This window comes from Hylobates moloch, unplaced genomic scaffold (genome assembly GCF_009828535.3).
Source record: "Hylobates moloch isolate HMO894 unplaced genomic scaffold, HMol_V3 SCAFFOLD_5, whole genome shotgun sequence".
In the NCBI taxonomy this organism is placed as follows: Eukaryota; Metazoa; Chordata; class Mammalia; order Primates; family Hylobatidae; genus Hylobates; species Hylobates moloch.
The window spans coordinates 94232913-94258865 of NW_026652280.1; the positions used below are offsets into that span (position 1 = coordinate 94232913).

The 25953-nt window shown below is 44.7% G+C and overlaps 1 protein-coding gene across 5 annotated transcripts in view; it reads left to right on the forward strand.

Annotated features, from left to right (window-relative positions):
- The window catches only part of ARHGEF3 (Rho guanine nucleotide exchange factor 3), a 349457-nt gene that overhangs the window by 91797 nt on the left and 231707 nt on the right, over positions 1-25953 (forward strand). For 4 of the 5 annotated variants that reach the window (XM_058439116.1, XM_058439113.1, XM_058439114.1 and 1 more), the window contains one exon: positions 25005-25071. In XM_058439116.1, the coding sequence (XP_058295099.1) occupies positions 25036-25071 (36 nt within the window). In that variant the 5' untranslated portion in view covers positions 25005-25035. Of the gene's footprint in view, positions 1-5871; positions 5964-25004; positions 25072-25953 lie in introns of those variants that run through there. The other variant, XM_058439115.1, reaches the window with a different exon arrangement.

The window sequence follows — 25953 nt, forward strand, 5'->3', positions numbered from 1 at the left end:
CCATGGTCACATGTGGAAATATGGCCCTTAGTGATGAGATTTTTTAAAATATTGAACTGAAGCTGGAGACTGTACCTGATTTCTAAATGAAATCCAGATTTTTAAATGTTGGATGCTACCTCAAAAATAAATACATATATACATACATACACCCTATGGGTCGTATAAAATGTACCAGCAGTCTTTCCATTTCTGACTTGTACCTTAAATTTCACTTAGAAGTTAAATTATTATGATTTTTTTATTGCTTACTTGTTTACATTTTAATTTTGTTTGTTTGCCTTTGTAATGAGCATATGATATTTATTTGTAAGCAGGAAAAAAGAAGGAAGACATCTTTATAACCCAAAGGGCTCCCTACCCTTTAATTTTTGTTGATGGTCCCTGGGCAGGTGGGTGACGCTCAGGTTGCCTGGACTGCGGGGCTGGCTGCTGGAGTGTTCACTCTGTGGGAAGAGGACCCAAATCCAGAAAGAGGAGGAAGGACAGCCAGGGGTTCTGCAGGCCGGGTCCCAGGGCTGCTGACCAAGGCGGCAGACAGGTGGGGACCTGGGAGCACACTAGGCACTCCCTCATTCCATCATCCATTTCCTCATTCATTCATTGATTCATTCATCAGGTGTATACTGGGTACTTATGGTTCAGAGACCTGATGTGGGCCTTAGGGTTATAGCAACGAACAAAGTAGACAACAATCTCCACCCTTATGGGATTCAAGAAATAGTAAGTAAGACATAGGGTAGGTCTGATGGTGCTAAACACCATTGAAAACAGGCAAGAGTGGTGGATAGGAAGGCTGGGGAGGGCCATGGTTTCCAATAGGACGGTCTGAGAGAGTCCCACTGAGAAGAGACCTGATGGTCTCTGAAGGGTCAGGACCCCTGAAGGAGGGGTTTCACTCCATTACACATGAATTAAGTGCTTACTGTGTGCTGGGCACTCTGGATGGTTCCCTGGGAACATTCCCATTTTGATGCTTTCTTTAATGAACTTTTGCAAAGAAACAAAGCATAGTTCTTTTGGTTGCATGTGACAGAAATACAATGTACACTTGCTTAAATTTTTTTTTTTTTTTTTTAAAGAGAGCTCACTTTTTATCACTGGCAAATCTAGTGATAGGCTACCTTCAGGCATAGCTCGATCCAGGTGGCTAATCTGTGTCATTAGGAACTTTCTCTCTCTTGGTCTCTTGCTCTGCTTTCCCCAGGTTAGCTTCCTTCTCAGGTAAGCTTTCTGCACAAGATCCCTTGCACAGCTCCAAGTTTGCATCTCATCAGCTCAGTGCCTGTCCCAGGACTGTATATCTGTTCTTTAATGCCAGCCAAAGTCTTGGGGCCGCTCTCACTGAACAGGCCACGTCACATGCCCATCTCTGGAGCCTGGGGTTGGCCCTTCCTGAATTACAGGGTCCCAAAGGGGAGAGGGCATCCCCCAACAGAAAATCTGGGTGCTGTTAGCAGAAGAATGGGGACTAAATGCTGGGCAGTGAGAAACAGCAGATGTCCACTCTGACAACACTTGGATTAAGGAAGCAGGAAGGGCTGAAAACAGCCTGAAAACAGGGAGACCTTCAAGGGTCCCAGCCTGTGACCAACAGACCATGTGAGCTTGGCCAGGTCTTAGTGCTCCAGTCCCTAAATGAGGGTGGTCAGCCAGTTCTCTGAGGATCCTTCCAGCTTGTGATCTGTTTGAGTTTTAGATACATTATCTGAAAACAGATATGACTGAATTAAATTACCAGGTTTGAAATAATACAGGGTTATGGGTCCTGGCTAGAAGTTTTTTTGTTTTGTTTTTATTCAACAACTAGCTCTGTTGGTGAATTGCTGAGGAAGCCGTGAAGGACATGAGACCCACCTCTGCTCAAGCTAGGCTGCTCCTTGCTGGTGGCACCTATCTACACCTCTGTCTTCATAGTGTGCAGCAAAGCTTTGCCAACTTTTCAGTCTGGTAATGGAAAGTGAGCTTCACTGTCATGGATGTCTTGCTTTAAAGACTAGAATGATGCATTAAGAAAGATTTACCCTGGCCTCATCTTCCAGTGCAAGCTTATGAGCAGGCCGTAGTTGAAACAGCACATGACTACCAACAGCTGTAGGGAAAACCAGCTGTGTGGACATCGGCATGTGTTTCCAAGACACTAAACAGATATCTCAGTCGAGAATTTTGTTTTAATGGTTATGTCTCATCTTGACAGACACATACCAATGTATTTCCCCAGGAAGATGGGGAGGGAAGACAGGGATTGCTCCTTGGCGACTCTGCTGATGTGACTTTCTGACCCTTTCTGTTAGTCAGATGTCTGCAGGGGCCAGCATTTGCGTTGAATGGTGGAAGGCTTGGGAGTGAGTCATCTCAAAGCCAGAAAACCATGCATCACCCTCTGCAGGAAGTACTGGCAGTCATACAATTGCACAAGTAGGCAGCCACAGGCCATGTGGATATTGAGGTGGGTAGTGCAGTCAGGCAAGAGCTTTGGAGGCCGATGAACTTGACTTGAAGCCTGGCAGCATTGCTGCTTCTTGGCTGTGTGACCCAAGTCAAGTTACTTGAGCTCTCTACACCTGAGTTTCCCATCTGTAAATCTGAATAATAATGGTACCCAGTCGTAGGAGAACATACATCAGGTTCTTGTCAGCCAGAATAATGACTACTATTGGTAGTGGTGCCATTCGTAATGGGCTAATAGGAGACAGAGTGGCATAATATTCATAGCAGCTGACATGCACTTTACATGTTAGGACCATTGTACTCATTATGGGTACTGTTCTTAGCTCTTCTAAGAGCTAAGGTAGTTAATGTGATTATTCCCACTAACCTACGTAGGTACTACAGATGGTCCCGACCCACAATGAGTTGCCTTATGATTTTTGCCTTTCTGATGGTGTGAGAGTGACACACATCCAGGAGAAACTGTACTTTGAGTCCCCATACAACCATTCTTCTTTTTTTCACTTTCAGTACAGTATTCAGTAAATTACATGAAGTATTCAACACTGTATTATAAAACAGGCTTTGCGTTAAATGATTTCACCCAATTGTAGGCTAATGTGAGTGTTCTGAGCATGTTTAAGTGGGCTAGGCTTTAAAAGCATGCATTAAGGTGCCAAATCCAGATAATTCCATATTTTCACAATGTGGAATAAGCAAGTCTTCTTGCTATTGCCTTACTTACTGGATTTGTAGGGTAAGCTGAGCTGTGATGTTTGGTAGGTTAGGGGTATTAAGTGCATTTTTGACTTACCATTGTAAATTGAGGTGCATGTGAGTTATCATCATCATTCTCAATTCACAAATGAGGAATCTGAGGCACAAAGAGGTAACCTGCCTGGAGTCACAGGGCAAGTGAATGGTCGATGTGTGATCAGAACCCACGCAGCTGGTTCTAGAGCCCTTGCTCCTAACCACCACCCTCAGTAGTCTCACTGCAGAAATGGGAGCTGCACAGGACGCTTCCTATAGGTCAGGAAATGTTCTAAGCACCTTCTAAGGATTGAGTCCTTTAACTCTCATAACAACCAAACTCTTGTAAGTTGGTACAATTATTCTCCCCATTTTCTAGATGAAGAAACTGAGTCACCCAGAAAGGGCTAAGAATACGAAAGGAGTTCACATCCTCGTTGGCTGGCTGATTTAAGACAGGGAAACTGACCTCTCTGAGCCCCAGGGTTGCCACAGGCTGAGAGGTGATCTAGGATAAGCATCACCTGCAGTCCTGATGTGGACCAGACCTTCTTTGGAGGGGGCCTACTTTATTCCTAGTGAGGGCCTTGCTCACAGACCCTGGCTTTATTCCTGGGCCTGTGCTTTGTCTCTGGACAGGGCTGAGAGCCCTTGGGAAGGGGTGGCATCTTGGGGGAAGAGGATTTTGAAGAGATGCCTCTGCCCCTGGCTTGGGCCTCCTGTGGCACCAGGAACCAGCTTGGCTCTACCACGAATGCAATGGCAAATAACACTGTGAACCTGTCTCAATCACTGCAGGGCAAACGGTCGACTAGATCTGGGTCTCAGTTTACTCAGTTGCAAAATGGGATGAGTGTGGAATGAAAGCATGCAATTAAAGGTGCCAACTCCAGATAATTCCATATTTTCACAATGTGGAATAAGTAAGTCTTTTTGCTGCTACCTTACTTACTGATATGTAGAAATTTTCAATGGTGCAATCATAGTTCACTGCAGCCTGGGCTCTGGGCTCAAGCCATCCTCCCACCTCAGTCTCCCAAGTAGTTGGGACTACAGGTGCCTGCCACTACAGCCAGCTAATTTTTTTATTTTTTGTAGAGATGAGGGCTCACTTTCTTGTCCAGTCTGGCCTTGAACTCCTGGCCAGAGGCGATCCTCCAGCCTTAGTCTACCAAAGTGCTGGGATTATAGGTGTGAGCCACTGTACCCGGCCTCAAGGGGCTTTCTTAATAACTGGTTCCTATTGTTGGCTGTGTGAGCTGTGTCTAGCTTCTCCCTCTCTAGCAATGTTAGGAGCTGTATCCTTATTGCTAGACCCATGTTTGTGGTTATTTTGTCCAATTAATTATCATGAGGATGAACTTTTGGGTCATTTTAATGCTCTTGGAAAATGGTGTCAAATTACCCTGTGGAAATTTCATGTCAATATATACATTTATAGTTGTGAAGCAAAGTGCCTGTTTCTCCACATTCTTTCTTGCATTTGATATGCCCATATAGAAGTTGCTAATTTGAAATATAAACATGCTAACTTATTTAAATTTCCATTTGGCTAGTTAGTAGGGAGGGTGAGTACTTTTTGTTTGTTTATTGATTGGGTTTTTTATTTTGTGAACTATGTTATGGCAAAGCATTTCAGTTTTCTTTTTCAAATAAACTGAAATTTTCTTATTACAAAAATGTACATGTCATAAAATTTTAGACAGTGTAGGAATGTGTAACATGGCACGTGCAAGTTCCCCGATCAATCCTAACCTTGAGAAATCACCACTGCTGACAGCATGGGAATAATTCCGGAATCTTCTAGAAATTTTTAAGTGCTATCCATTTGACTTTAAAGACTTCTGAAAGTTCATTCATGGTTTTTGTGTGTTAAAAGGTGTTTTGTCCAGTGACGTCTTTGTCAAATAAAGGTAGTAGGCTTATTTTGATAAATTTATCTTTTCAGAGAAGCCATGTAGTCTAGTACGGGGTGGGGGCGACCGCACCTGGGGTCCCCACTGAATGCTGGCATGTCTCCCTGCGCTCAGCAGGGTGTATATGGATCTGTTGGCCTTGTCTGGTTTGTTGACAGGATTGCTTTTTGTCTCTACTGTCAGGCCGCTGAGCTGGAAGGGCAGTGACGGGAGGCTGAGGGGCTCCTGCTCTTTTGAGAGTCCCAGCATCATTGCCTTAGTGATAGTCACAGCCAGTTTCTACTCTCTACGTGTTTGAGTTTACTTAAACCTCACAACAGCTCAGTGAGGTGTAAAACCTAATATTATTCCTATTTTTCATAGTCTAAGACATGGATTCCTAGAGGCCGAACCCATTTGCTTAGGGCCACGAGATAGCCAGCTGGAACTCAATTCCAGCCCTGCCAGGCGCCAAGTCCCCTGGAAATGGTAGCTGTTCACTTTGCAAATCTGCATTTCTCTGCACCATCTCTCCATAAGCCCCCATCTCCCTGTCAGCCTGTGTATATATTGGACTGGTCCGGATGTGTCCCCCATCGGTTCCCAGTATTATAAAGACTTTGAGCAAGTTGGGGGCAGGTAAAAGGACATGTCTCTCCAAGGGCTGCATCCCAGAATCAGGGCTCCCGAGTGAGTGGGAAGAGCATCTTTGCCTGGATCATAAAGGGTGGTTGCCATGGCGGCAGCTATGGCAACGCTGATGCAAGTGCTGGCCCTGTTCCTGCCGGAGCCCAGCTGGTGAGCTGGGAGTTAGTGAGGGGCCCAAGAGAATGGGGCTTACTCTGCCCTGTGCTTTAGATGGACCACGTTTGATAGAAATATTTGGTAAGTAGCACGTAGCTGATAATCACAGTCATTTTTCTCGCCCCAGTTTGTGGCTCTTGTGGATTAGGTGGCCAGAAAACTGATGCAACTTGGTGGAGCTCTGGGGCAGGATCCTGGAATTGGGCTGTCTGGCCTTACCCTTTAGTAGCTGTGAGGCATTTCTAAATCTAAGCTCTCAGTGCCACAGCTTCCTCATCTGTTAAAGCCCTTATTCCACAGGGCCCCCGTGAGGATTAAATGAGTTAATCCTCATAAAAATCACAGTACGAATAGTAGTAGTATTATGAAAATAGTACTAATATTACCCTCTTTTACTCAGAATTACCTCATACCCGCCACTCCCTTTTTTTAGCCGTCATTGAGGTCTGCCAGGATTCAGCGTGGTGGCTTGCTGTTTGGTGCAGTGCCGAAATCAGTGGCCTTGACATTACCTTCCTTTCTACCACATAAGCTCTAACAAGCCTGACGCGGTTCCACTCCCACATTTCACTGACAGTTTGGGAATAAACATGTTTTTATGTGTGGCCCCAGTCACTGCCAAAAACAGCATTTATGGAGCATCTAATTACCCTGGAGACTGTGGTGGGTCCTGTATTGGAGTCAATAAACTGCTTTAAGCAATGCTGGCTAATTTAAGAATTTTTGGCATTTTAAACTGTTAGGATCAACAGAACATTTATTATAAATGCCCATATCTGAGGACCCACTTTTAGGATTGCAATGTTCATTTTGGAGGGGTTGGGCCACCTACATAGGAATTTATTAGTTTCTGATCAATATAGTATTGAATAAAATATAAAGACTTTCTTCTGCTCCTCCCAGGGCAAGAAGCCCTTATGGAGTGTCTGTTTGACAGAAACTAGTAAAGTATGGCATCTAGAGATATAATTTTTGAGTAAAGAGTTTTCTAGGATTTGAAAAACATGAATTGACTGGATGCAGTGGCTCACACCTGTAATCCCAGCACTTTGGGAGGCTGAGGCGGGCAGATCACTTGAGGTCAGGAGTTCAAGACCAGCTTGGCCAACATGGCGAAACCCCATCTCTACTAAAAAACACAAAAATTAGCCAGGCGTGGTGGTGGTCGCCTGTAATCCCAGGTACTCAGGAGGCTGAGACAGAAGAATTGCTTGAACCCAGGAGGTGAAGGTTGCAGTGAGCCGAGATTGTGCCACTGCACTCCAGCCTGGGCAACAGAGCGAGACTCTGTCTCAACAACAACAAAAAAAACACCCTCTAAGCGTTGACTATTTGATCGAAATCTCTTTAAAATATTAAGAAAACTGAGCCATTAAATTTTTTAAATTAAAATTACCCTTCTATTAAAAGTATAATATGCACACAGAAAAGTTTACCATTAATCTTCATGGATATTTTTATTTGCAGATGTAGAAAAACCAGTGAATAAGACTAATCTCTGATCTTTATTGTTTCTATTTTTTTTTTTTAAGTCCTGTTATACTTCATGTAAAGAGAACCAACTCAGTTTTGGCTCTGGGCCTGGTACATAGTAAGCATTTGAGTTTCCATCTCCTTTCCTCTGTTGTCGCTGCTTCTGCAATGGTTTTAACATCTGTTTCTCTGTTTGTCCACTCTAGAGCCAGATTGCCTGGGTTTGAATCCCACTCTGATGCCTACTAGCTGTGTGATTTTGGGCAAGTCACTTAACCTGTCTGAGCCTCAGTTTTTTCACCTGTAAAGTGGGAATAACAAATAATCTACTCATAAAAGTTTTTTGAGGACAAAATGAGTTAATACTTATTTAGCATTCAGAATGGTGTCTGGCTATGACACAGTGAGCCCTCTATAAGCACTGGTTCTTTATTTTTTATTTATTATTATTATTATTTTTTGAGACAGAGTCTCGCTCTGTTGCCCAGGCTGGAGTGCTGTGGTGCAATCTCGGCTCACTGCAACCTCCACCTCCTGGGTTCAAGTGATTCCCCTGCCTCAGCCTCCCGAGTAGCCGGGACTACAGGTGAGCACCACCACGCCTGGCTAATTTTTGAATTTTTAGTAGAGACGGAGTTTCACCACGTTGGCCAGGCTGGTCGCAGACTCCTGACCTCAAATGATCCGCCTGCCTCGGCCTCCCAGAGTGATAGGATTATAGGTGTGAGCCACTGCACTCGGCCAGAACTGGTTCGTTTTAAACAGTGAACCCTTGACAGCATTCTCTGTGATAGAGAGATTGAGGATACCCCCAGTCCATATGATAATAGGCAGTGGTGCTGATGAGTTAGGGGGCCCATGACCTGATCCCACATCCGTCTCATCAGTGGAGAGCTTTGGTCTTATTTCAAACAAGGAGGAGGGGCCCTCAGTGTCGGTGCGTGGGAAGGCAGAGCACAAACAAGGAGTCCTGGTTAGAAAAATACACTCTCGGGAAAGAACAGGCTCTCCCCAGGCAAAACTTTAGAAAAATAACAATCTGCTACTCCTTGATTAAAGGGTAGAAAACTAATTATCCTTTCCGGAGGGACGTGAGGCTGCTGTCTGCCAGGCTGTGACCTGGAGGTGCAGGATGTGGATTTCCTTAGGATGTAATGAAGCCTTTCCCATTGAAAATGTGCGATGATTCAGATGGATGTGGGGGACAGGGGGAGGGGAGAGGGAGAACGATCCCTTTGCTTTTAAAAGCAACTTCTGGACACTTCAGAAACATTTGTGGGTCAGCACTTTGAATATGGAAAACTGATTTTCTTAAATTAGATTTCCAGAAGACCTCTGTTACAAAACATCCCTTCAAAAATGTTCTGTAATTTTTGCTAATTAGACCAGCTGACAGTGAGCTTAGATGTTTGAAGTTTGGTGCTGCCATCTCTCTGCTGATGATGCAGATCAGAATGCCAAATGAGGTAGTAACTGGGAAACACTTTTTGTGTGTGTATATGCTGAAGAAATACCAAGTAGTATTGAGAGGTGACAGCGTGCTGGCAGTCCTCACAGCTGTCACCTGCTCTCGGCGTCTCCTCTGCCTGGGCTCCCACTTTGGCGGCACTTGAGGAGCCCTTCAGCTCACCGCTGCACTGTGGGAGCCCCTTTCTGGGCTGGCCAAGGCGGGAGCCGGCTCCCTCAGCTTGCAGGAAGGTGTGGAGGGAGAGGTGCGAGCGGCGCGCGCTTGTGGGCCAGCTGGAGTTCCGGGTGGGCGTGGGCTTGGCAGGCCCCTCACTTGGAGCGGCCGGCCAGCCCTGCCGGCCCCAGGCAATGAGGGGCGTAGCACCCAGGCCAGCGGCTGCGGAGGGTGTACTGGGTCCCCCAGCAGTGCCAGCCCACCGGTGCTGCGCTCGATTTCTCACCGGGCCTTGGCTGCCTTCCCACGGGGCAGGGCTCAGGACCTGCAGCCCGCCATGCCTGAGCCTCCCACCTCCTCCATGGGCTCCTGTGCGGCCCGAGCCTCCCCGACGAGCGCCACCCCCTACTCCACGGCGCCCAGTCCCATCGACCACCCAAGGGCTGAGGAGTGCGAGCGCACGGCACGGGACTGGCAGGCAGCTCCACCTGCAGCCCTGGTGCAGGATCCACTGGGTGAAGCCAGCTGGGCTCCTGAGTCTGGTGGAGATGTGGAGAAACTTTATGTCTAGCTCAGGGATTGTAAATACACCAATCAGCACCCTGTGTCTAGCTCAGGGTCTGTGAATGCGCCAATCAACACTCTGTATCTAGCTGCTCTGGTGGGGCCTTGGAGAACCTTTATGTCTGGCTCAGGGATTGTAAATACACCAATCAGCACCCTGTGTCTAGCTTAGGGTCTGTGAATGCACCAATTGACACTCTGTATCTAGCTACTCTGGTGGGGCCTTGGAAAACCTTTATGTCTAGCTCAAGGATTGTAAATACACGGATCGGCACTCTGTATCTAGCTCAAGGTTTGTAAACACACCAATCAGTGCCCTGTCAAAACAGACCACTCAGCTCTACCAATCAGCAGGATGTGGGTGGGGCCAGATAAGAGAATAAAAGCAGGCTGCCCCAGCCAGCAGTGGCAACCCGCTCGGGTCCCCTTCCACACTGTGGAAGCTTTGTTCTTTTGCTCTTTGCAATAAATCTTGCTACTGCTCACTCTTTGGGTCCGCACTGCTTTTATGAGCCGTAACACTCACCGCGAAGGTTTGCAGCTTCACTCCTGAAGCCAGCGAGACCACGAGCCCACCGGGAGGAATGAACAACTCCAGACGTGCCGCTTTAAGAGCTGTAACACTCACCGCGAAGGTCTGCAGCTTCACTCCGGAGCCAGCGAAACCATGAACCCACCAGAAGGAAGAAACTCCAAACACATCCGAACATCAGAAGGAACAAACTCCAGACGCGTCACCTTAAGATCTGTAACACTCACCGCGAGGGTCCGCGGCTTCATTCTTGAAGTCAGTGAGACCAAGAACCCACCAATTCCGGACACGGTATTAATTTTAGTTTCTTCAGTTAAGGGAAGAGCATCAAAAATTCAATATTTATATAACTAGTATATTATATTCCTCATTGTCTTCCACACCATACTGTTAGGGATGGAAATTACCCGTTGGCCTGTACCATTTGGCTGCAGATGTCAAGAAAGTTCAAAAAAGTCTTACAAATAGTTATTGAGCATCTACCATATGTCTAGAGGGTGGGGATAAAATGTTAAAAAGATAAGGAAGTGGCTGTCCTCAGGGAGCTCAATATATACATATATTGGAGACAGAGTTTCTCTGTCGCCCAGGCTGGAGTGCAGTGGTGCAATCATAGCTCAGTGCAACCTCCACCTCCTGGGCACAAGCAATCCTCCCACCTCAGCCTCCCAAGTAGCTGGAACTACAGGTATGTACCACCACAACTGTCTAATTTTTGTATTTTTTGTAGAGACAGGTTTTCGCTATCTTGCCTAGTCTGGTTGGAGCTCATATTTTAATGACTTCGGTGGACTGACCAATACCTAAGCTCTCTGTCAATCTGTATTTTATACAAATAATGCTTCTTAGGTATCTTTGGACAAGTATCTCTAAGCTCTCTTTCTCCATTTCACAAATGTTTTCTTGTCAAGTCACCAGGGATCTCTGCTTTGCCAAATTTGGTGGGCACATCTCCATCCTCCTGCTTGGTGAAATAGTAGAGTCTCCTCTTTGAAGCACTGTCTTCACTTGGCCTCCACGTTGTCCCTCTCTTGGTTTTCCTCCTACCCTCATGGGGCTCTTCTCATGTCTGTAAGCTGATGATTTCTGCAAATAGTCTCCTTATATTTAGCAGCAAATTCCACATCTCCATTTGGAGGTCCATACTATTTCAATGTTATATGTCTGCTCTTGATTTTTGTCCCCAAATCTGCTCTTCCATAGCCCTTCGCTATCTTCCCATTGTTCAGGCTAAACTTCTTTAGAGCATCGTTTACTGCTCTTATTTCACCTTCTGTACTTAATACACAGTAGATAGTGTTATTCCTGCCTTCAAATATGTTCATTATGCGGGGTGCAGTGGCTCACACCTGTAATCCCAGCACTTTGGGAGGCCAAGGCTCACGGATCACGAGGTCAGGAGATCAAGACCAGCCTGGCTAACACGGTGAAACCCCATCTCTACTAAAAACACAAAAAAATTAGCCAGGCGTGGTGGTGGGCGCCTGTAGTCCCAGCTACTCGGGAGGCTGAGGCAGGAGAATGGTGTGAACCCGGGAGGCGGCGCTTGCAGTGAGCCGAGATCATGCCACTGCACTCCAGCCTGGGCGACATAGCAAGACTCCATCTCAAAAAAAAAAAAAAAAGAAATGTTCACCATTCCACTACTCCTCACCACCCCCACTTGCCACCATCTTGGTCCAAGTCCCTGCCATCGCTCATCTGGGCCGCTGTAGGAACTTCCTCACCTCCTCCCTGCCCCCGTGTCGCCACCTGGAGCTTCTGTCTCCATACAACATTGAGAGCAATCCTTTTAAAACTTAGGTTTGTTTTCTGCTCAGAATCCTCCAGTGGCCTCCCCTCTCCCCTGGACTAAAATCTAGAGACCTTGCAGTAATCTGTGAGACGCTTGCCATCTGGTTTTAGCTCCTTCTGTGACTCTCCGCTCTTGCTCACTGCTTACCCCACTCCAGCCATATTGGTCTTGCTGCCCCTCAGCCGTGCCCCAGGAACTTTGCATGAGCTGTCCTGTCTACCTAAGACAGGCTTCCAGCTCCTGCAGGGAGAAGCCTGCCCTGGGCACTCCATATTAAATATCAGCTACTCCCACCACCCCCTGATCCACTACCCTGCTTTGTCCTTCTTCATAGAATTTATCACCTTCTAATGTAAGCGCTGAGAGAAAAGGAACTTTATTTTTTTCCTCTGCTGTATCCCTATGCCTAAAACAATCCCTAGCACATGGTAGACACTCAGCAAATGTTTAAAGCCAACATTTATTATGTACTTGGTGTGAACCAGGTAGTTGGTGCAGTGCTTTATAGGAATTACTTACTTCTCAAAGCAACCCTAGGAGGTCTAAGTCTTATCATATCCATTTTCAAGTTGGAAGCTGAAGACTGGGAAAGTTGTATAAATTGTCCAAAGTAATTTGATGGACTTGGGCTTGAACCCAGGTCTTAGAGACTGCAGAGCCCATGCTTCTGACCACCTTGGGTTACTGTTCTCTCCCTCTGGTGGCCTGAATTGGTTCTAGAAGTGTTTGTGGTAGCTGACCAACACACAGAAATGTGAATGAGCAACCCAAGCCCCATCCATGGACTTGAAATAAGGAAATAGATGGGAGTCCTGGTGTGTTTGTTATGATGAGATAAGGTCTCTCAGGAGTGTCTGGGATATGAATGTGCTGTGGGGCAGATACTCTCTCCTGGATGAGGAGACAAGGGAACCACACCAGGTGGGGTTAGTAAGGTGAAAATCATGTATAATCCAAAGTGCTTTTTTAAAATTTTTTTTTATTTTTTGAGACGGAGTCTTGCTCTGTCACCCAGGCTGGAGTGCAGTGGCACGATCTCAGCTCATTGCAAGCTCCACCTCCTGGGTTTGCGCCATTCTCCTTCCTCAGCCTCCCGAGTAGCTGGGACTACAGGTGCCCGCCACCATGCCCGCTAATTTTTTTTTGTATTTTTAGTAGAGACGAGGTTTTACTGTGTTACCCAGGATGGTCTCGATCTCCTGACCTCATGATCCACCTGCCTTGGCCTTCCAAAGTGCTGGGATTTCAGGCGTGAGCCACCACGCCCGGCCTTAACCCAAAGTGCTCTTAAAAGCCCTGGGAAAGGGTCATGTTGGAGCGTGACTCTCCATCTCTCATTAAATCCCTCATGGCCGGTATCCTCTTCACTGCTGTTCATTTGAACAGCTCCAGACCAGACTGAAAAGTTGGTTGGCATTTGAGGGACTTTTTGTTCCAAAAGTGCTTATTTAGGATCCAGCACAGCGTGAGAGAGGCCTGGGGAAAAGGAGATGACTGGGGTGAATACAGATCCACAGCCCCATGTCAGGCTTGCTTCGGGGTTCCTGCCGGGTGCTTAGAAGACCCCGTGAGATGGCTTCCACTATGGATGTACTTCTCTGTCTCTCTCTGAAGTGCGTATGTTGTATTCATGTTCTTTCATCGTGTATAGAAGCCTCCTCTGTGTATTGGTGATCACAGACTTACTGAGGGCCACACCATGAATTCATTCTCATTATTTATTAAGCTCCTATTAGCTGCAAGGAGTGCAGTGACAGCAGCAAGTCTAAACCAGATTGTCCCTGGCTTTCCAGAGCTCATCACCTGGAAGAGGGCTCTCTTACAGGGTCCCTTCTGTGCTCCAGTCACTAAGAGCTTTACGTATATTAACTCCTCTACTCCTCACAACAGCCCTGTGAGAGGTAGGTCTTGTTAGTATCTTCATTTTACGGATGGAGGAACTAGGGATCAGAGATATTAAGTCACTTGTCCAACGCTACACTGCTGGTGAGTTGCAGAGCTGGCTCCAGCTTCTGTGCTCTTAACTACTGGGCCAAGCCTGTATGGCAGCACTCAGGAAGCACTGACAGTGACTACTGCAGTTCTCCTTCTGGGAGATTGCACGCATGAAAAGTTGTTCTAAAGATACAAGCTTCACAGGAAGCTAAAATACAAAAGGGGAACACAGCAAAATGGCTCTTAAGTGGGAGCAGAAGACAGACCAGCTGTTGCTGCTGAATCTCTGAGCACAGAGACAGTGCAGGGGTGGGAGGGGGAAGTGGGAGTGGGAGGACGTGGAGAAAGCCAGAAGGTGTGGGAGTTCTTATCATTGTTGAGTGACTCAAGTAAATATATGTCTCAGAAATAGACTTGTAGGACTGATTTCTCACAAGTACTGATAAAACTCCACCACTGAGCCGCTTCCATCAAATCCCAGGCTGCATTAAAATGCTTGCTTTCTCAGCTTATTTACCAAATTTTCTCTTCTGGAGTAGTTAATAGGATTTCATTTCACATCATTATTCCATGAGGATTTTTTCCATTAAGTATGTTTCTTTTATTTTGCCCGAAAATATTTTTATTTCACCCTCACTTTTCAAAAATTGTGGTAGAATACACATAAAATATTACCATTGTAACCATTTAAACCATTACCATATTTACAATTTTAACCATTTAAAAATGTATAATAATTCAATGGCATTAAGTACATTCACAAGGTTGTGCACCCATCACCACTATCGAATTCCAGAACCTTTTCATCACCCCAAAATGAATCTGTGTACTCATTAAGCAGTCACTCCTCATTCCTCCTCTTCCCCCAGCTTCTGGAGCTAATCTACTTTCTGACTCTATGGATTTGTCTATTCTGGACATTTCACATAAATGGAATCATATAATATGTATCCCTTGTGTCTGGCTTCTTTCACTTTGCATGTTTTCAAGATTCTTCCATGGTGTGGCATGTATCAGTACTTCATTCTTTTTTTAATGGTTGAATAATTTTCTGTTGTATGGATATATCACATTTTGTTTATCCATTAGTTGATGAACGTTTCATATGTACCTTTTCTTTTTTTGTTGTTTTGATACGGAGTCTTGCTCTGTCACCAGGCTGGAGTGCAGTGGCGCAATCTCGGCTGGAGGCAGTGGAGCAATTCTCCTGCCTCAGCCTCTCGAATAGCTGGAATTAATAGGCACGAGCCACCATGCTCAGCAAATTTTTGTATTTTTAGTAGAGATGGGATTTCACCATGTTGGCCAGGATGGTCTTAATCTCCTGACCTTGTGATCTGCCCGCCTCGACCTCCCAAAGTGCTGGGATTACAGGCGTGAACCACCGCGCCCGGCCCTTATATGTACCTTTTCAATAGGATTATTATAGTACCAGCCATGTGCCAGACACATTGCTACATGCTACGTCCTGAATATATGAAAAACTCTCATTGATCAATCAGTAAGAAAAAAAAGAACACTTCTTTATATAAATGAGCAAATGACCTGAACAAGCATTTTACAGAAGAGGAACTACAAATATAATTTCGTGGATTTAAAAAATCATTTCGATCTCATCTCCAGTTAATTCTGGAATTGTTTTGAATAGAGCAGTCCTATATTATTTGGAAACTATGCACATGTATGTGTTTGGGATATTACCTATTTAGGGGAAGAATTTCACTTGTTTCTTTGTTCAAGTAGCTCTTTATACATTTGTGATCTAAAGATGATTTGGTATATACAGATATAGTACTACCTCTCCAAAGCCTTTGTAAAATATTTTGCCCTTTTAATGTTTCTGAATTCAGAGGGACACTAAGATCCTTTTGGAGAATGCGTCATTTTTAGCAGGGGTTCTCAATATATGCATTTTGGTTGTCACCAACTGCTAAGACATGGAGCAGTGGATTTTCACAGTCAGAGGTTATTGGAAATGGAATGCCTTCTTTTTCTTTTTTTTTTTTTTGAGACGGAGTCTCGCTCTGTTGCCCAGGCTGGAGTGCAGTGGCGCAATCTCGGCTCACTGCAAGCTCTGCCTCCTGGGTTCACGCCATTCTCCTGCCTCAGCCTCTCCGAGTAGCTGGGACTACAGGCGCCCGCCACCACGCCCGGCTAATTTTTTGTATTTTTAGTAGAGACGGGGTTTCATCGTGGTCTCGATCTCCTGACCTCGTGATCCGCCCGCCTCGGCCTCCCAAAGTGCTGGGATTACAAGCGTGAGCCACCGTGCCCGGCCGGTATGCCTTATTTTTCTATAACTGTGCTGTTCAATATGATGGCCACATGCTGCATGTGACAACTGAGCACTTAAAACATGGCTGGTGCCAATGAAGATGTGTCATAAGTGTAAAATACACATTGGGTTTTGAAGACTTGGTATGAAAAAAAAAGGTATCTCTAACACTTTTTTCCTATTAATTATATGTTCAATAATATCTGGATATACTGGGTTAAATAAACTATACTATTAAAACTAAACTTATCTATTCCTTTTTACTTTTAAAATGTGACTAATAGGCTGGGTGTGGTGGCTCACACCTGTAATCCCAGCACTTTGGGAGGCTGAGGCAGGAGGATTGCTTGAGCCCAAGAGTTCAAGACCATCCTGGTCAACATAGGGAGACCCCGTCTCTACAGAAAAAAAAAAAAAAAAAAAAGCTAGGTGTGCTGGTGTGTGCCTGTAGTCTCAGGAGGCTGAGGCGGGAGGATCACTTGAGCTGGGGAGTTCAAGGCTGCAGTGAGCCATCATTATGCCACTACATTCCAGCCTGGGCAACAGAGTAAGACCATGTCTCAAAAAAAAAAAAAAGAAAGAAAGAAAGAAAGAAAAATATATATATGACTAATAGAAAACAAATTACATATGTGGTTCACATGATATTTCAATTGAATAGTGCTGTACTTAAAAAAAAAAAAGGTCAGGCGCGGTGGCTCACGCCTGTAATCCCAGCACTTTGGGAGGCCGAGGCAGGCAGATCACTTGAGGTCAGGAGTTCGAGACCAGCCTGACCAACATGGAGAAATCCTGTCTCTACTAAAAATACAAAATTAGCCGGGCATGGTGGCGCATGCCTGTAATCCTAGCTAGTTGGGAGGCTGAGGTAGGAGAATTGCTTGAACCCAGGAGGTGGAGGTTGTAGTAAGCAGAGATTGCGCCATTGCACTCCAGCCTGGGCAGCAAGAGCGAGACTAGACTCTGTCTAAAAAAAAAAAAGCTGACAGAGGGTGGAGAATGCTTGAGAAGAGCTTCCGGGGACACCTATGACTCCCCTGCCTTCAGAATCTTGAAAGTGTCCCTGAGACAGGCCACACAGGGTCTGGATGTCTGCAGTAGCCTCCAGCTTATCTCTGCTTTCACTCTGGACCCCTGACTCTCTTTTCCCCTCCCTTGCCAGAGAGATCTTTCTAAAAGGCAAATCTCATCATGTCACTCCATGCTTCAGGGGAGCCCCATCACCCTATGGCCAAACCCCTGACTCTGCTTCCCTGTCCAGCCTTGCCCACCTATCCAGCCTCATCTCATGCCTTTTTGCCTCCTTCCCCACCAGCTAATATATATTATTATAATCTGCATTATGTTCATTATATGCAATATATCCACAATGTATTTTCATAGTAAAAGACTAAGAAATACATAATACAAAGGATAATGTCCACATTTATGCTGTCTAAATACCACCCCAGCTATGTAATCAATCACTGTCAACAGTTGGGCTGTGCCCATCCAGGGCCCTCATCCTGCATATAAAGACCTAATTCTGTATCGTTGTATAGCATTCATCTCTGTACCCACTATACATCCAACATTTAGCCATATTTCCTTCAGATTTTGTGTGCTCTATCCCAGGCCCTGTACCTTCCCTCTCTCCTGGAGGTAATCACTCCTCTCTGGTTGAAATAGTCTTAACATCTGGAGTTTTTACATTTTTATTACATATATATGACTATAAACAATAGAGTAGTATTTTGTGTGTTTCTAAATAATATCATATATCATGTATATCTCCTATAACTTGGATTTTCATTTTTTTATTTGAGCTTTTTTATTACTGTATAGTTCTATATGATCTTCCACTATAAAAATGACTGTAGTGGCCAGGCGCAGTGGCTCACACCTGTAATCCTAGCACTTTGGGAGGCCAAGGCAGGTGGATCATGAGGTCAGGAGATTGAGACCATCCTGGCTAACATGGTGAAACCCCATCTCTAATAAAAATACAAAAAATTAGCCAGGCGTGGTGGCGGGCGCCTGTAGTCCCAGCTACTCAGGAGGCTGAGGCAAGAGAATGGCATGAACCCGGGAGGCGGAGGTTGCAGTGAGCTGAGATTGTGCCACTGCACTCCAGCCTGGGTGACAGAGTGAGACTCCATCTCTCAAAAAAAAAAAAAAAAAAAAAAAGTAGTTTCATTTAATCTACTTCCTTATCAACAAACATTAAAGTTGTCATACTTCTTCCAGTTCTTCACATGTGCCATATTCTCCTTTATTTACCTCTTAACTCTTGATGCTTTTTATCTTCTATAAAAGTTTATATAAGATTGGAATGATCTGGTTTTTGTTTTTTCTTTGGAAAGTTCGATAGAATCCATTAGTTAAACTGTCTGGGCCTGACATTTTCTCTCATTTCTTTATTAATTATAAGGCTATTCAGGCTTTCTATTTCTTCTTGGGACAGTTTTAAAAGTTATATTTTTCTAGGGATTTCTGCATTTTCTTTAAGTTTTCAAATTTAATGCCATAAAATTATTGATAACATTCTTATTGTAGTTTTTATTTGTTAAAATGGGGCCTTCTTATAGTTGCCCAGACTAGAGTGCAGTGACATTATCATCCCTGACTGCAGCCTTGAACTCGTAGATGCAAGCAGTCCTCCCACCTCAGCCTGCTGAGTAGCTGGGATTACAGGCTCATGCTACCATGCCTGGTTAATTAAAAAAATTTTTTTTTCATAGAGTTGGTTTTGCTATGTTGCCCAGGCTGGTCTGGAACTCCTGGCCTCAAGCGATCCTCCTTCCTTGGCCACCCAAAGCACTGAGAAGCTTTAAATTTTAATTGCTATTGAATCTGTAGTTATGTGACCCTATTCATAACAGTATTTATTAGTGTCCTTTCCTCCCTTTTTGAATTTGGCCAGTTTTATCTATTTAATGTCTATTTTGTTTGTCTTTTCCCTTCTGCCTTTTTAGCATGGTTTTCCTTTGGCTTGGCCTACTTTTCCCTTTTCTCATCACCTGTTGAGTTCTTCTTCTCTGTTAGGTCTCAGAGAGGCCTCATTTTCTCTGGGAGGTCTTTCTGGCTCCTCAAACTTTGGTCGAGCCCCAGCGGCACTCCTCACTACCACTTTAAAAAAAGCAATTTGCCATGTTGTAATTTTTTGGAGGGGAAGAGGGTGGATCTGAATGCCCTGTGAGAACATGAAAGCAGGAACTGAATTTCTTGTCCACTGCTGATCTCTAATGTCTGGCACCATGCCTGACATGTAGTAGATGCTCAATAATATTGGTGAATAAATTAGTGAGTGAGCTCCCATGAGTAGAGTACAGACCCCTTCTCCAAAGGTGAGGGCTGTCTTTAAGGGGCTATTCTCAGCCCGACTGCTGCAAAGAGGATTCAGCTAGTGACTGAGAAATTGTACCAGCTGACCATTTCTGAGGTTCTGTGATTTTTTTTTTTTTTTTTTTTTGAGACAGTCTCACTCTGTCACCCAGGCTGGAGTGCAGTGGCACGATCTCAGCTCCCTGCAACCTCTGCCTCCCGGGTTCAAGTGATTCTCATGCCTCAGCCTCCCGAGTACCTGGGACTACAGGCATGCACCACCATGTATAGCTAATTTCTGCATTTTTTTAGTAGAGACGGGGTTTCGCCATGTTTTCCAGACTGGTCTCAAACTCCTGACCTCAGGTGATCTGCCTGCCTCGGCTTCCCAAAGTGTGGGATTACAGGCGTGAGCCACAACATGCAACCTCTGTGATTCTTTTTTCCCGTAATTTATGAGGAAATAAAGAGTTGGAGTTGCAGCCATGGCATGAGTAGAATGAAGCTGAGTGTGACTCAGCCACAGAAATGTTATTGGGAGGTCCCTTTGTCCAAGAGAGAGACAGGCCAAAGTGATGAGCTTTCTGTTCTGCAAACTACCTCTTCACAGTGAGCTTCTCCACAAAGAATTGGGTCTTCACCTGGCTAAACACCTGCCAGTCTCTCATCAACTATGTCCTAAAAACAGAAACTAAAAAGATGTTTAAGTGAAAGAAGCCATTATCTTCTTAAGTGATTCAATCAGAATAAAAATACCTGGCACAGGTGGTACCACATTCGGCACAGATTTCTCTTAAAAAGTATAGCTGTTTGATTTTTCTAGTAATGCTACAGTTGTTCTGATGGATAGAGAGAGGTAAAACAAGAGAAAAGACGAAAAAAGTTTCGTTAGCAAGATGTTCTGGATTAAGAATTCAAACAGTAAAATATTTAAAACATATACAACTTGCTGACAAAGGTGGTGGTCTTTGAGAAGGGAAAGTGGAGTTAGGAAATTGGAGTAGAAAAGAGAAGTCTCTTTTCATGGTTACCTCATGTCCAGATTTGTGCCATGTTGTTATCTAAAACAAATATTCATAACACATTGAAGCCTTTGTTTTCTTTTGTGTGTATTTTATCCAGTCCTTAAGAGTGAGATGTAAATTTCGTTGGCCCTCCAATGTGAGCCTCACCAATGATAATGGTAACTAACATTTACTCTTACTGGGTTAAAGAAGGAGTCTTCTCATAATGATAATAGCTAATTTGAGTACCTACTAAGTGCCAGACTCCCTGCTAACCATTTTATTTAGTACATGAATTTATTCCTTAATTTTGTGAAAAGGGATTATTAGCCCCACTTTACAGATGAGAAAATGGAGGCTCAGAGGGAGTAGAGAGTAGGGAACTTGCTTGAAGTCCCCCACCAAGAAAGGGAGGGAGCCACTATTAGAACCCCAAGCTGGCTCTTCCCTAAACACCATGTTCTGAGCCCCACATAGTGCCCAGACAGCAGGAGCAGTCTAAATACATGTTCAATTCTGAACCCATACTAAGAAGCTGTGGTATAAGTCGTCGCTAAACCTCTTCTCAAGGTGACGAGAAATAGTCACATTTGTTTTCGCATGGTGGGAAAATAAATTCTGCACTAACCCTAAGGCCTATTGCTACTGACCTTACTCCGTTTGATTCCAGACACATACACTTGAATATGAGATCATTCCCTAACTGAACCTTGAATCCTGACTTTTCTCTGCTACTGTGGGCATTTCTCCATTTCTATTTCCATTTCTTTCCTAAGGGTAGGGAGCTTGTGGCTTTTCTTTCCCACCTTTTGTAGGGTTGTGACCTCCCTCCACGATAGCAGCCCCCCAACTCCAACCCCTCCAACAATCTTGGAGGTTTCTCTCTTGCTGCTCACCCATCCCTGGCTTTCCCGTGAATCCCTCTGTGGAAGTGGTCATACTTATCCTTGTGACATCTGTGAGACACTGGGAAATGCTGCCCAGACAGAAGGCTGTGCTTTGTAACCATGTGTGTACACCATGCACAGCCTGCTCACATGAGGAGCCTGAGGGCTGGACATAGATGATAGACAAGCCCTTCAAGCCTTGTTCAGAAGCTCAGCTGAATGTCTCTGTGTCTGGGAAACCTGCAGCACCAAGTGCTATTTTCTCACTTGGACTTTTGCTGATTGTGCAAAATACTGCTTCTACAATAGAAGAAATATACCCAGGACTGAGAGGCCTCTCCTTTGGTGAGGACCTGGCGTTGGTGCTTCCGTGATGGTGCACTTTATGCTGCTAGGATCCCTCACCAGCTTCATCAAGAAGCCTTCTCATCAGTATGGTTCTCCTTCCCTGAATCTGTCCATTAAAGCCACCTGGGTGGTAGTGTTTGGCTGGGGAGAAGGAGGAAACTATCAGGAGGCTATTATGGTATCAGAATGTGATTTTTAAACATTTATTATTATTTTTAGAGACAGGGCCTCACTCTGTCACCCAGGCTGGAGGGCAGTAATATGATCATAGCCCATTGCAACCTCAAACTTCTGGGCTTAAGCAACCTTCCTACCTCAGCCTCCCAATTGGTTGGGACTACAGGCAGGCACCACAATGCCCAGCTAATTTTTTTTTTATTTTTAGTAGAGGTGGTGTCTCCCTATGTTACCCAGGCTGGTCTTGAACTCTTGCCTTCAAGCGATCCTCCCACCTTGGCCTCCCAAAGTGCTGAGATTACAGGCATGAGTCTTGTGCCTGGCCTAGAATTGTTAAGAGGGACTGTAGCTAATATGAATGACCGGAAGCCTGAATGGTGGTGGGATGAGAGGAAGGTGGGAGCTAACAATTAGGGACAGCCCTTCTCTCGGTAGATCTCCTGGCAGCTTCTCCAGCTGACACAGGGACACTTAAGTTGCCCAACAGTGTCCCGAATGGACAGATTTGCTCTGATGCTTTTTCCTTGGCTATGAGGCCTGATGGTGGGAAGCCCTGCTAAGTTGCTGCCCTCCCACAAGGAACCCCCAGGCAGCTTTCTTTCAGGGGTATGCTTTGCCCTGTTTGGTGGCGCTTCTCTTCATGTGAGAGGGACAGCATAATCTGGATCTGGAGTCAGACACATCTGAGTTTGAATCCCAAATTGGCCACCAAATAGCTGTGTGACATCTGGCATGTGGTTTAACCTCTCTGAGCCTCAGTTTGTCTCATCTATAAAATGCAGTAGTGACAATATTCCCTTTATATCATATTACATAATGTTATATAAAATTATGTTGTAAGGTTATTTATATGTATGTAATGCCATTATAATATATTGTATATAAAATGTTATATAACACCCTTATAATGCTGTCTGTATGTCATGTATTTACATTATAACATAATAAGCTACCTTATAAGATTATTGTGAGACTTAGAGTACCTAAAGTGCTTAGTCCTGGGCACATCTGTGACTGAATCTGTGTTAATTATTGTGATAATTAACATTATGTGTGATCTTCTGTGGATTGCAACATATAAGACAAAGACACATTTACTCAGAATATTCTGGTATATATTGTTACTTTAGAAGCAATGAATTCCATCAAATAATTAGGAAAGCAAAGCCCAGTTATGACTGAGAGGGAAGGGAGTGGTATCCAGGGAGAAGTATTGTTGAAATCCAAAAATTTTGTTTTAAAACAGACATTTATTTTCAGAAGGACTTAGACCAACATGTAACTTAATGGAGAAGGGTATGAAACATAAATAACCACCCACATGTTCTCTGTCTTGCAGTGTTATTAGCCTGGGTTTTTATTGCTTACGTGTGGGTGAAGAGGAGGGTGAGGCAGGAGTGGGCCTGATTTAAAGGCACATCAGGTGGGAGTTCCCGTAGTTTTGGTGAGTTGCCCTCGCTCTTCTGTGTCAGCCCTGCATCCTGGGTTGAATGTTGTTCTTGGAGCCAGGTGTTGAGAGAGAAAGGGGGACGGGGGCATCACGCTGACAGCTGGTAAAAACTTAGCAATGAGAGAACCAGAGTTAGAGTCCTCATCTCATCTTGACTCAACACAGAGGGTATTATTTCCCCTGTTTTGCACGTAAGAAAACCAAAGCTCAAGGAATTAAGCCTCGTGTTCAGAGTCACAACGCTAATAAACACCATGGGATTTGAGGTCAGACAACTGAGAACAGAATCCCGATTTCATCTGTGTGGTCAGAATCAAAGCACTTAATATCCCTAGGCCTCAGTGTTCTTATCTATAAAATGGGTACAATAACGCGTCCTAACTCACAGGTGAGAGTCATGAGATTAACTATGTAAAATATTAGCATATGCTTTTTAAAGTGCTCAGTATTGGTTAGTTGCTGCTATTATTGTAATTACCTTGTATTTTATGTCTTTTGTATGGTAGAGCCAATCAAGATTTTCACTCAGGTCTAACGTACTACAAAGCCTGTACACTGGTCACTACATGCTTTCTGCCTTGCATTATTGCTGATTACAGCAGAGAGGTCAAGGCAAAAGTGACTATTGTGTAACTAACCTTTCGGGGTTTGTTTGTTTGTTTCTGAGATGGAGTCTCGCTCTGTCACCCAGGCTGGAGTGCAGTGGTGCAATCTCGTCTCACTGCAACCTCTACCTCCCGGGTTCAAGCGATTCTCCTCCCTCAGCCTCCCGAGTAGCTGGGATTACAGGTGCCTGTCACCACGCCTGGCTAATTTCTGTATTTTTAGTAGAGATGGGGTTTCGCCATGTTTACCAAGCTGGTCTTGAACTCCTGACCTGAAGTGATCTGCCTGCTTCGGCCTCCCAAAGTGCTGGGATTACAGATGTGAGCCACTGCGCCTGGCCAGCCTTTTGGTACATCAGTGACTAAAGCCCCAGGAAAAGTCCAAGGTGGATGCTTTTCAGGGATGCTTTTCAGCAAACGTGAAATCTGAATATCCATATTGACAGACATCACATGTTTTAGGGGAGTAATTTATCCATAAAAATATTGAAAAAGGTATTCCTGTAGTTATATTGGCAGCTACAAAATTTGATTCAATTTGGGAGACAGAAATAAGGTGCTTCTGGTGTGCCTGGAGTCTCTTTGTGCTGGTCAGTCTGGAAGCTGCCTCCACTGCCTCTAAGGAAATTGATTCATGTTGAGAGGTTAACAGGTGAGGAAGCCAGTTTCAGCTTGTTAGGCAGGGGCTAAATGTCCCGTTGATGGTTGCTTTAAAAACCTGGAGCTCAAATGTACCCCTTGTTGGAACTCCCCAGCATGTCTGTGTGACAAGGGAGAGTTCCAGGCTGAGCTGAAGCTATACATCTCCTGAGAGTGTCCATGTGGGAATTGCGTCTGTGTGAAAATTCAAGACAAAGATTGGGAGTCTGGTCTGACTTTTTTATTGCATCCAGGTTGCGTGTTAGATTTTATTTTACTTTGTACAGATGAAGGGCTATTTTAAGGGACTCTGGGACTTTCCTCCTGGGGAACTGAGAAGGAGTTTGGGGTGAATTTGGCTGCTGAAGATTGCAGAGCTGTTGAAAACTCCATCCATCTTGTTCGGGCCATTTCTTGAGGCATCTCTCTTTTTGATAAACCTGCATTTCAAAGCAGTGACTTCCTCTGAATATCCAACCACTGAATAATGAATACATTGTCTTTTCTCTTCTAGGCCTAAACGGCAGCGGCAAAACAACTTTCCCATGTTTCCCTCTCCTAAAGCCTGGAATTTCAGAGGGGTAAGTGTTGCCCTGGGTAGCCCCTGCTGTTAAATGTCCTATTATGGATACATGCTCTGGCTTCCAGAACAGACACTGTCTGGGTTGGTTTTACTAATCAAAGTTTCCATCAAGAGAGCATCTGTGCTTTACCACTTGGGGAAGTCACACTTGAATCAGTGGTTGTGGGTTAAGTAAAAACTCCAAGTGGTGGCCAGGCGTGGGAGCTCACGTCTGTAATCCCAGCACTTTGGGAGGCCAGTGTGGGAGGACCGCTTGAGCCTAGGAGTTTGAGACCAGCCTAGGCAACATGGCGAAGCCCCTACTCTACAAAAAAAATATGAAAATTAGCTGGGCATGGTGGCATGTGCCTGTAGTCCTAGCTACTCAGGAGGCTGAGGTGGGAGGATCACTTGAGCCCAGGAGGCGGAGGTTGCAGTGAGCTGATATCATGCCACTGCACTCCAGCCTGTGCAACAGAGCGAGACTCTGTCTAAAATTAAAAAAAAAAAAAAAAATTCAAGTGGCCCAGTAAGCTTCTGCTGACATTCACCTGCCCTGAAGGTCTTGGGCTGCAGGAAGCATCTTGCGAAGAAGCTAAGAAGTGTCAAGTTTGCTGAGGCAGGCATTGGCGCTGTTTTCTTTGGAACCTGGAGGGAACCAGTGTACAATGAAGGAAAAAAGAAGTCAGAAATGTACAGTTTATTAATCTGTAGATTTATGCCTTCACAGGGAGCTTTGTTTTCCAGAAGGAGAAGTCTGTAAGCTTTAAACAGATTTTAGGAATCATAAAATTTGACCAAGCACAAAGCAATCAACCTTGCTTGGGAGATACAGAGGTGTAGGAAGGGTCAGATTGAACTTCCTGATGCAAGGTTGTCTTCCTCAGCATAGTAGTGATGA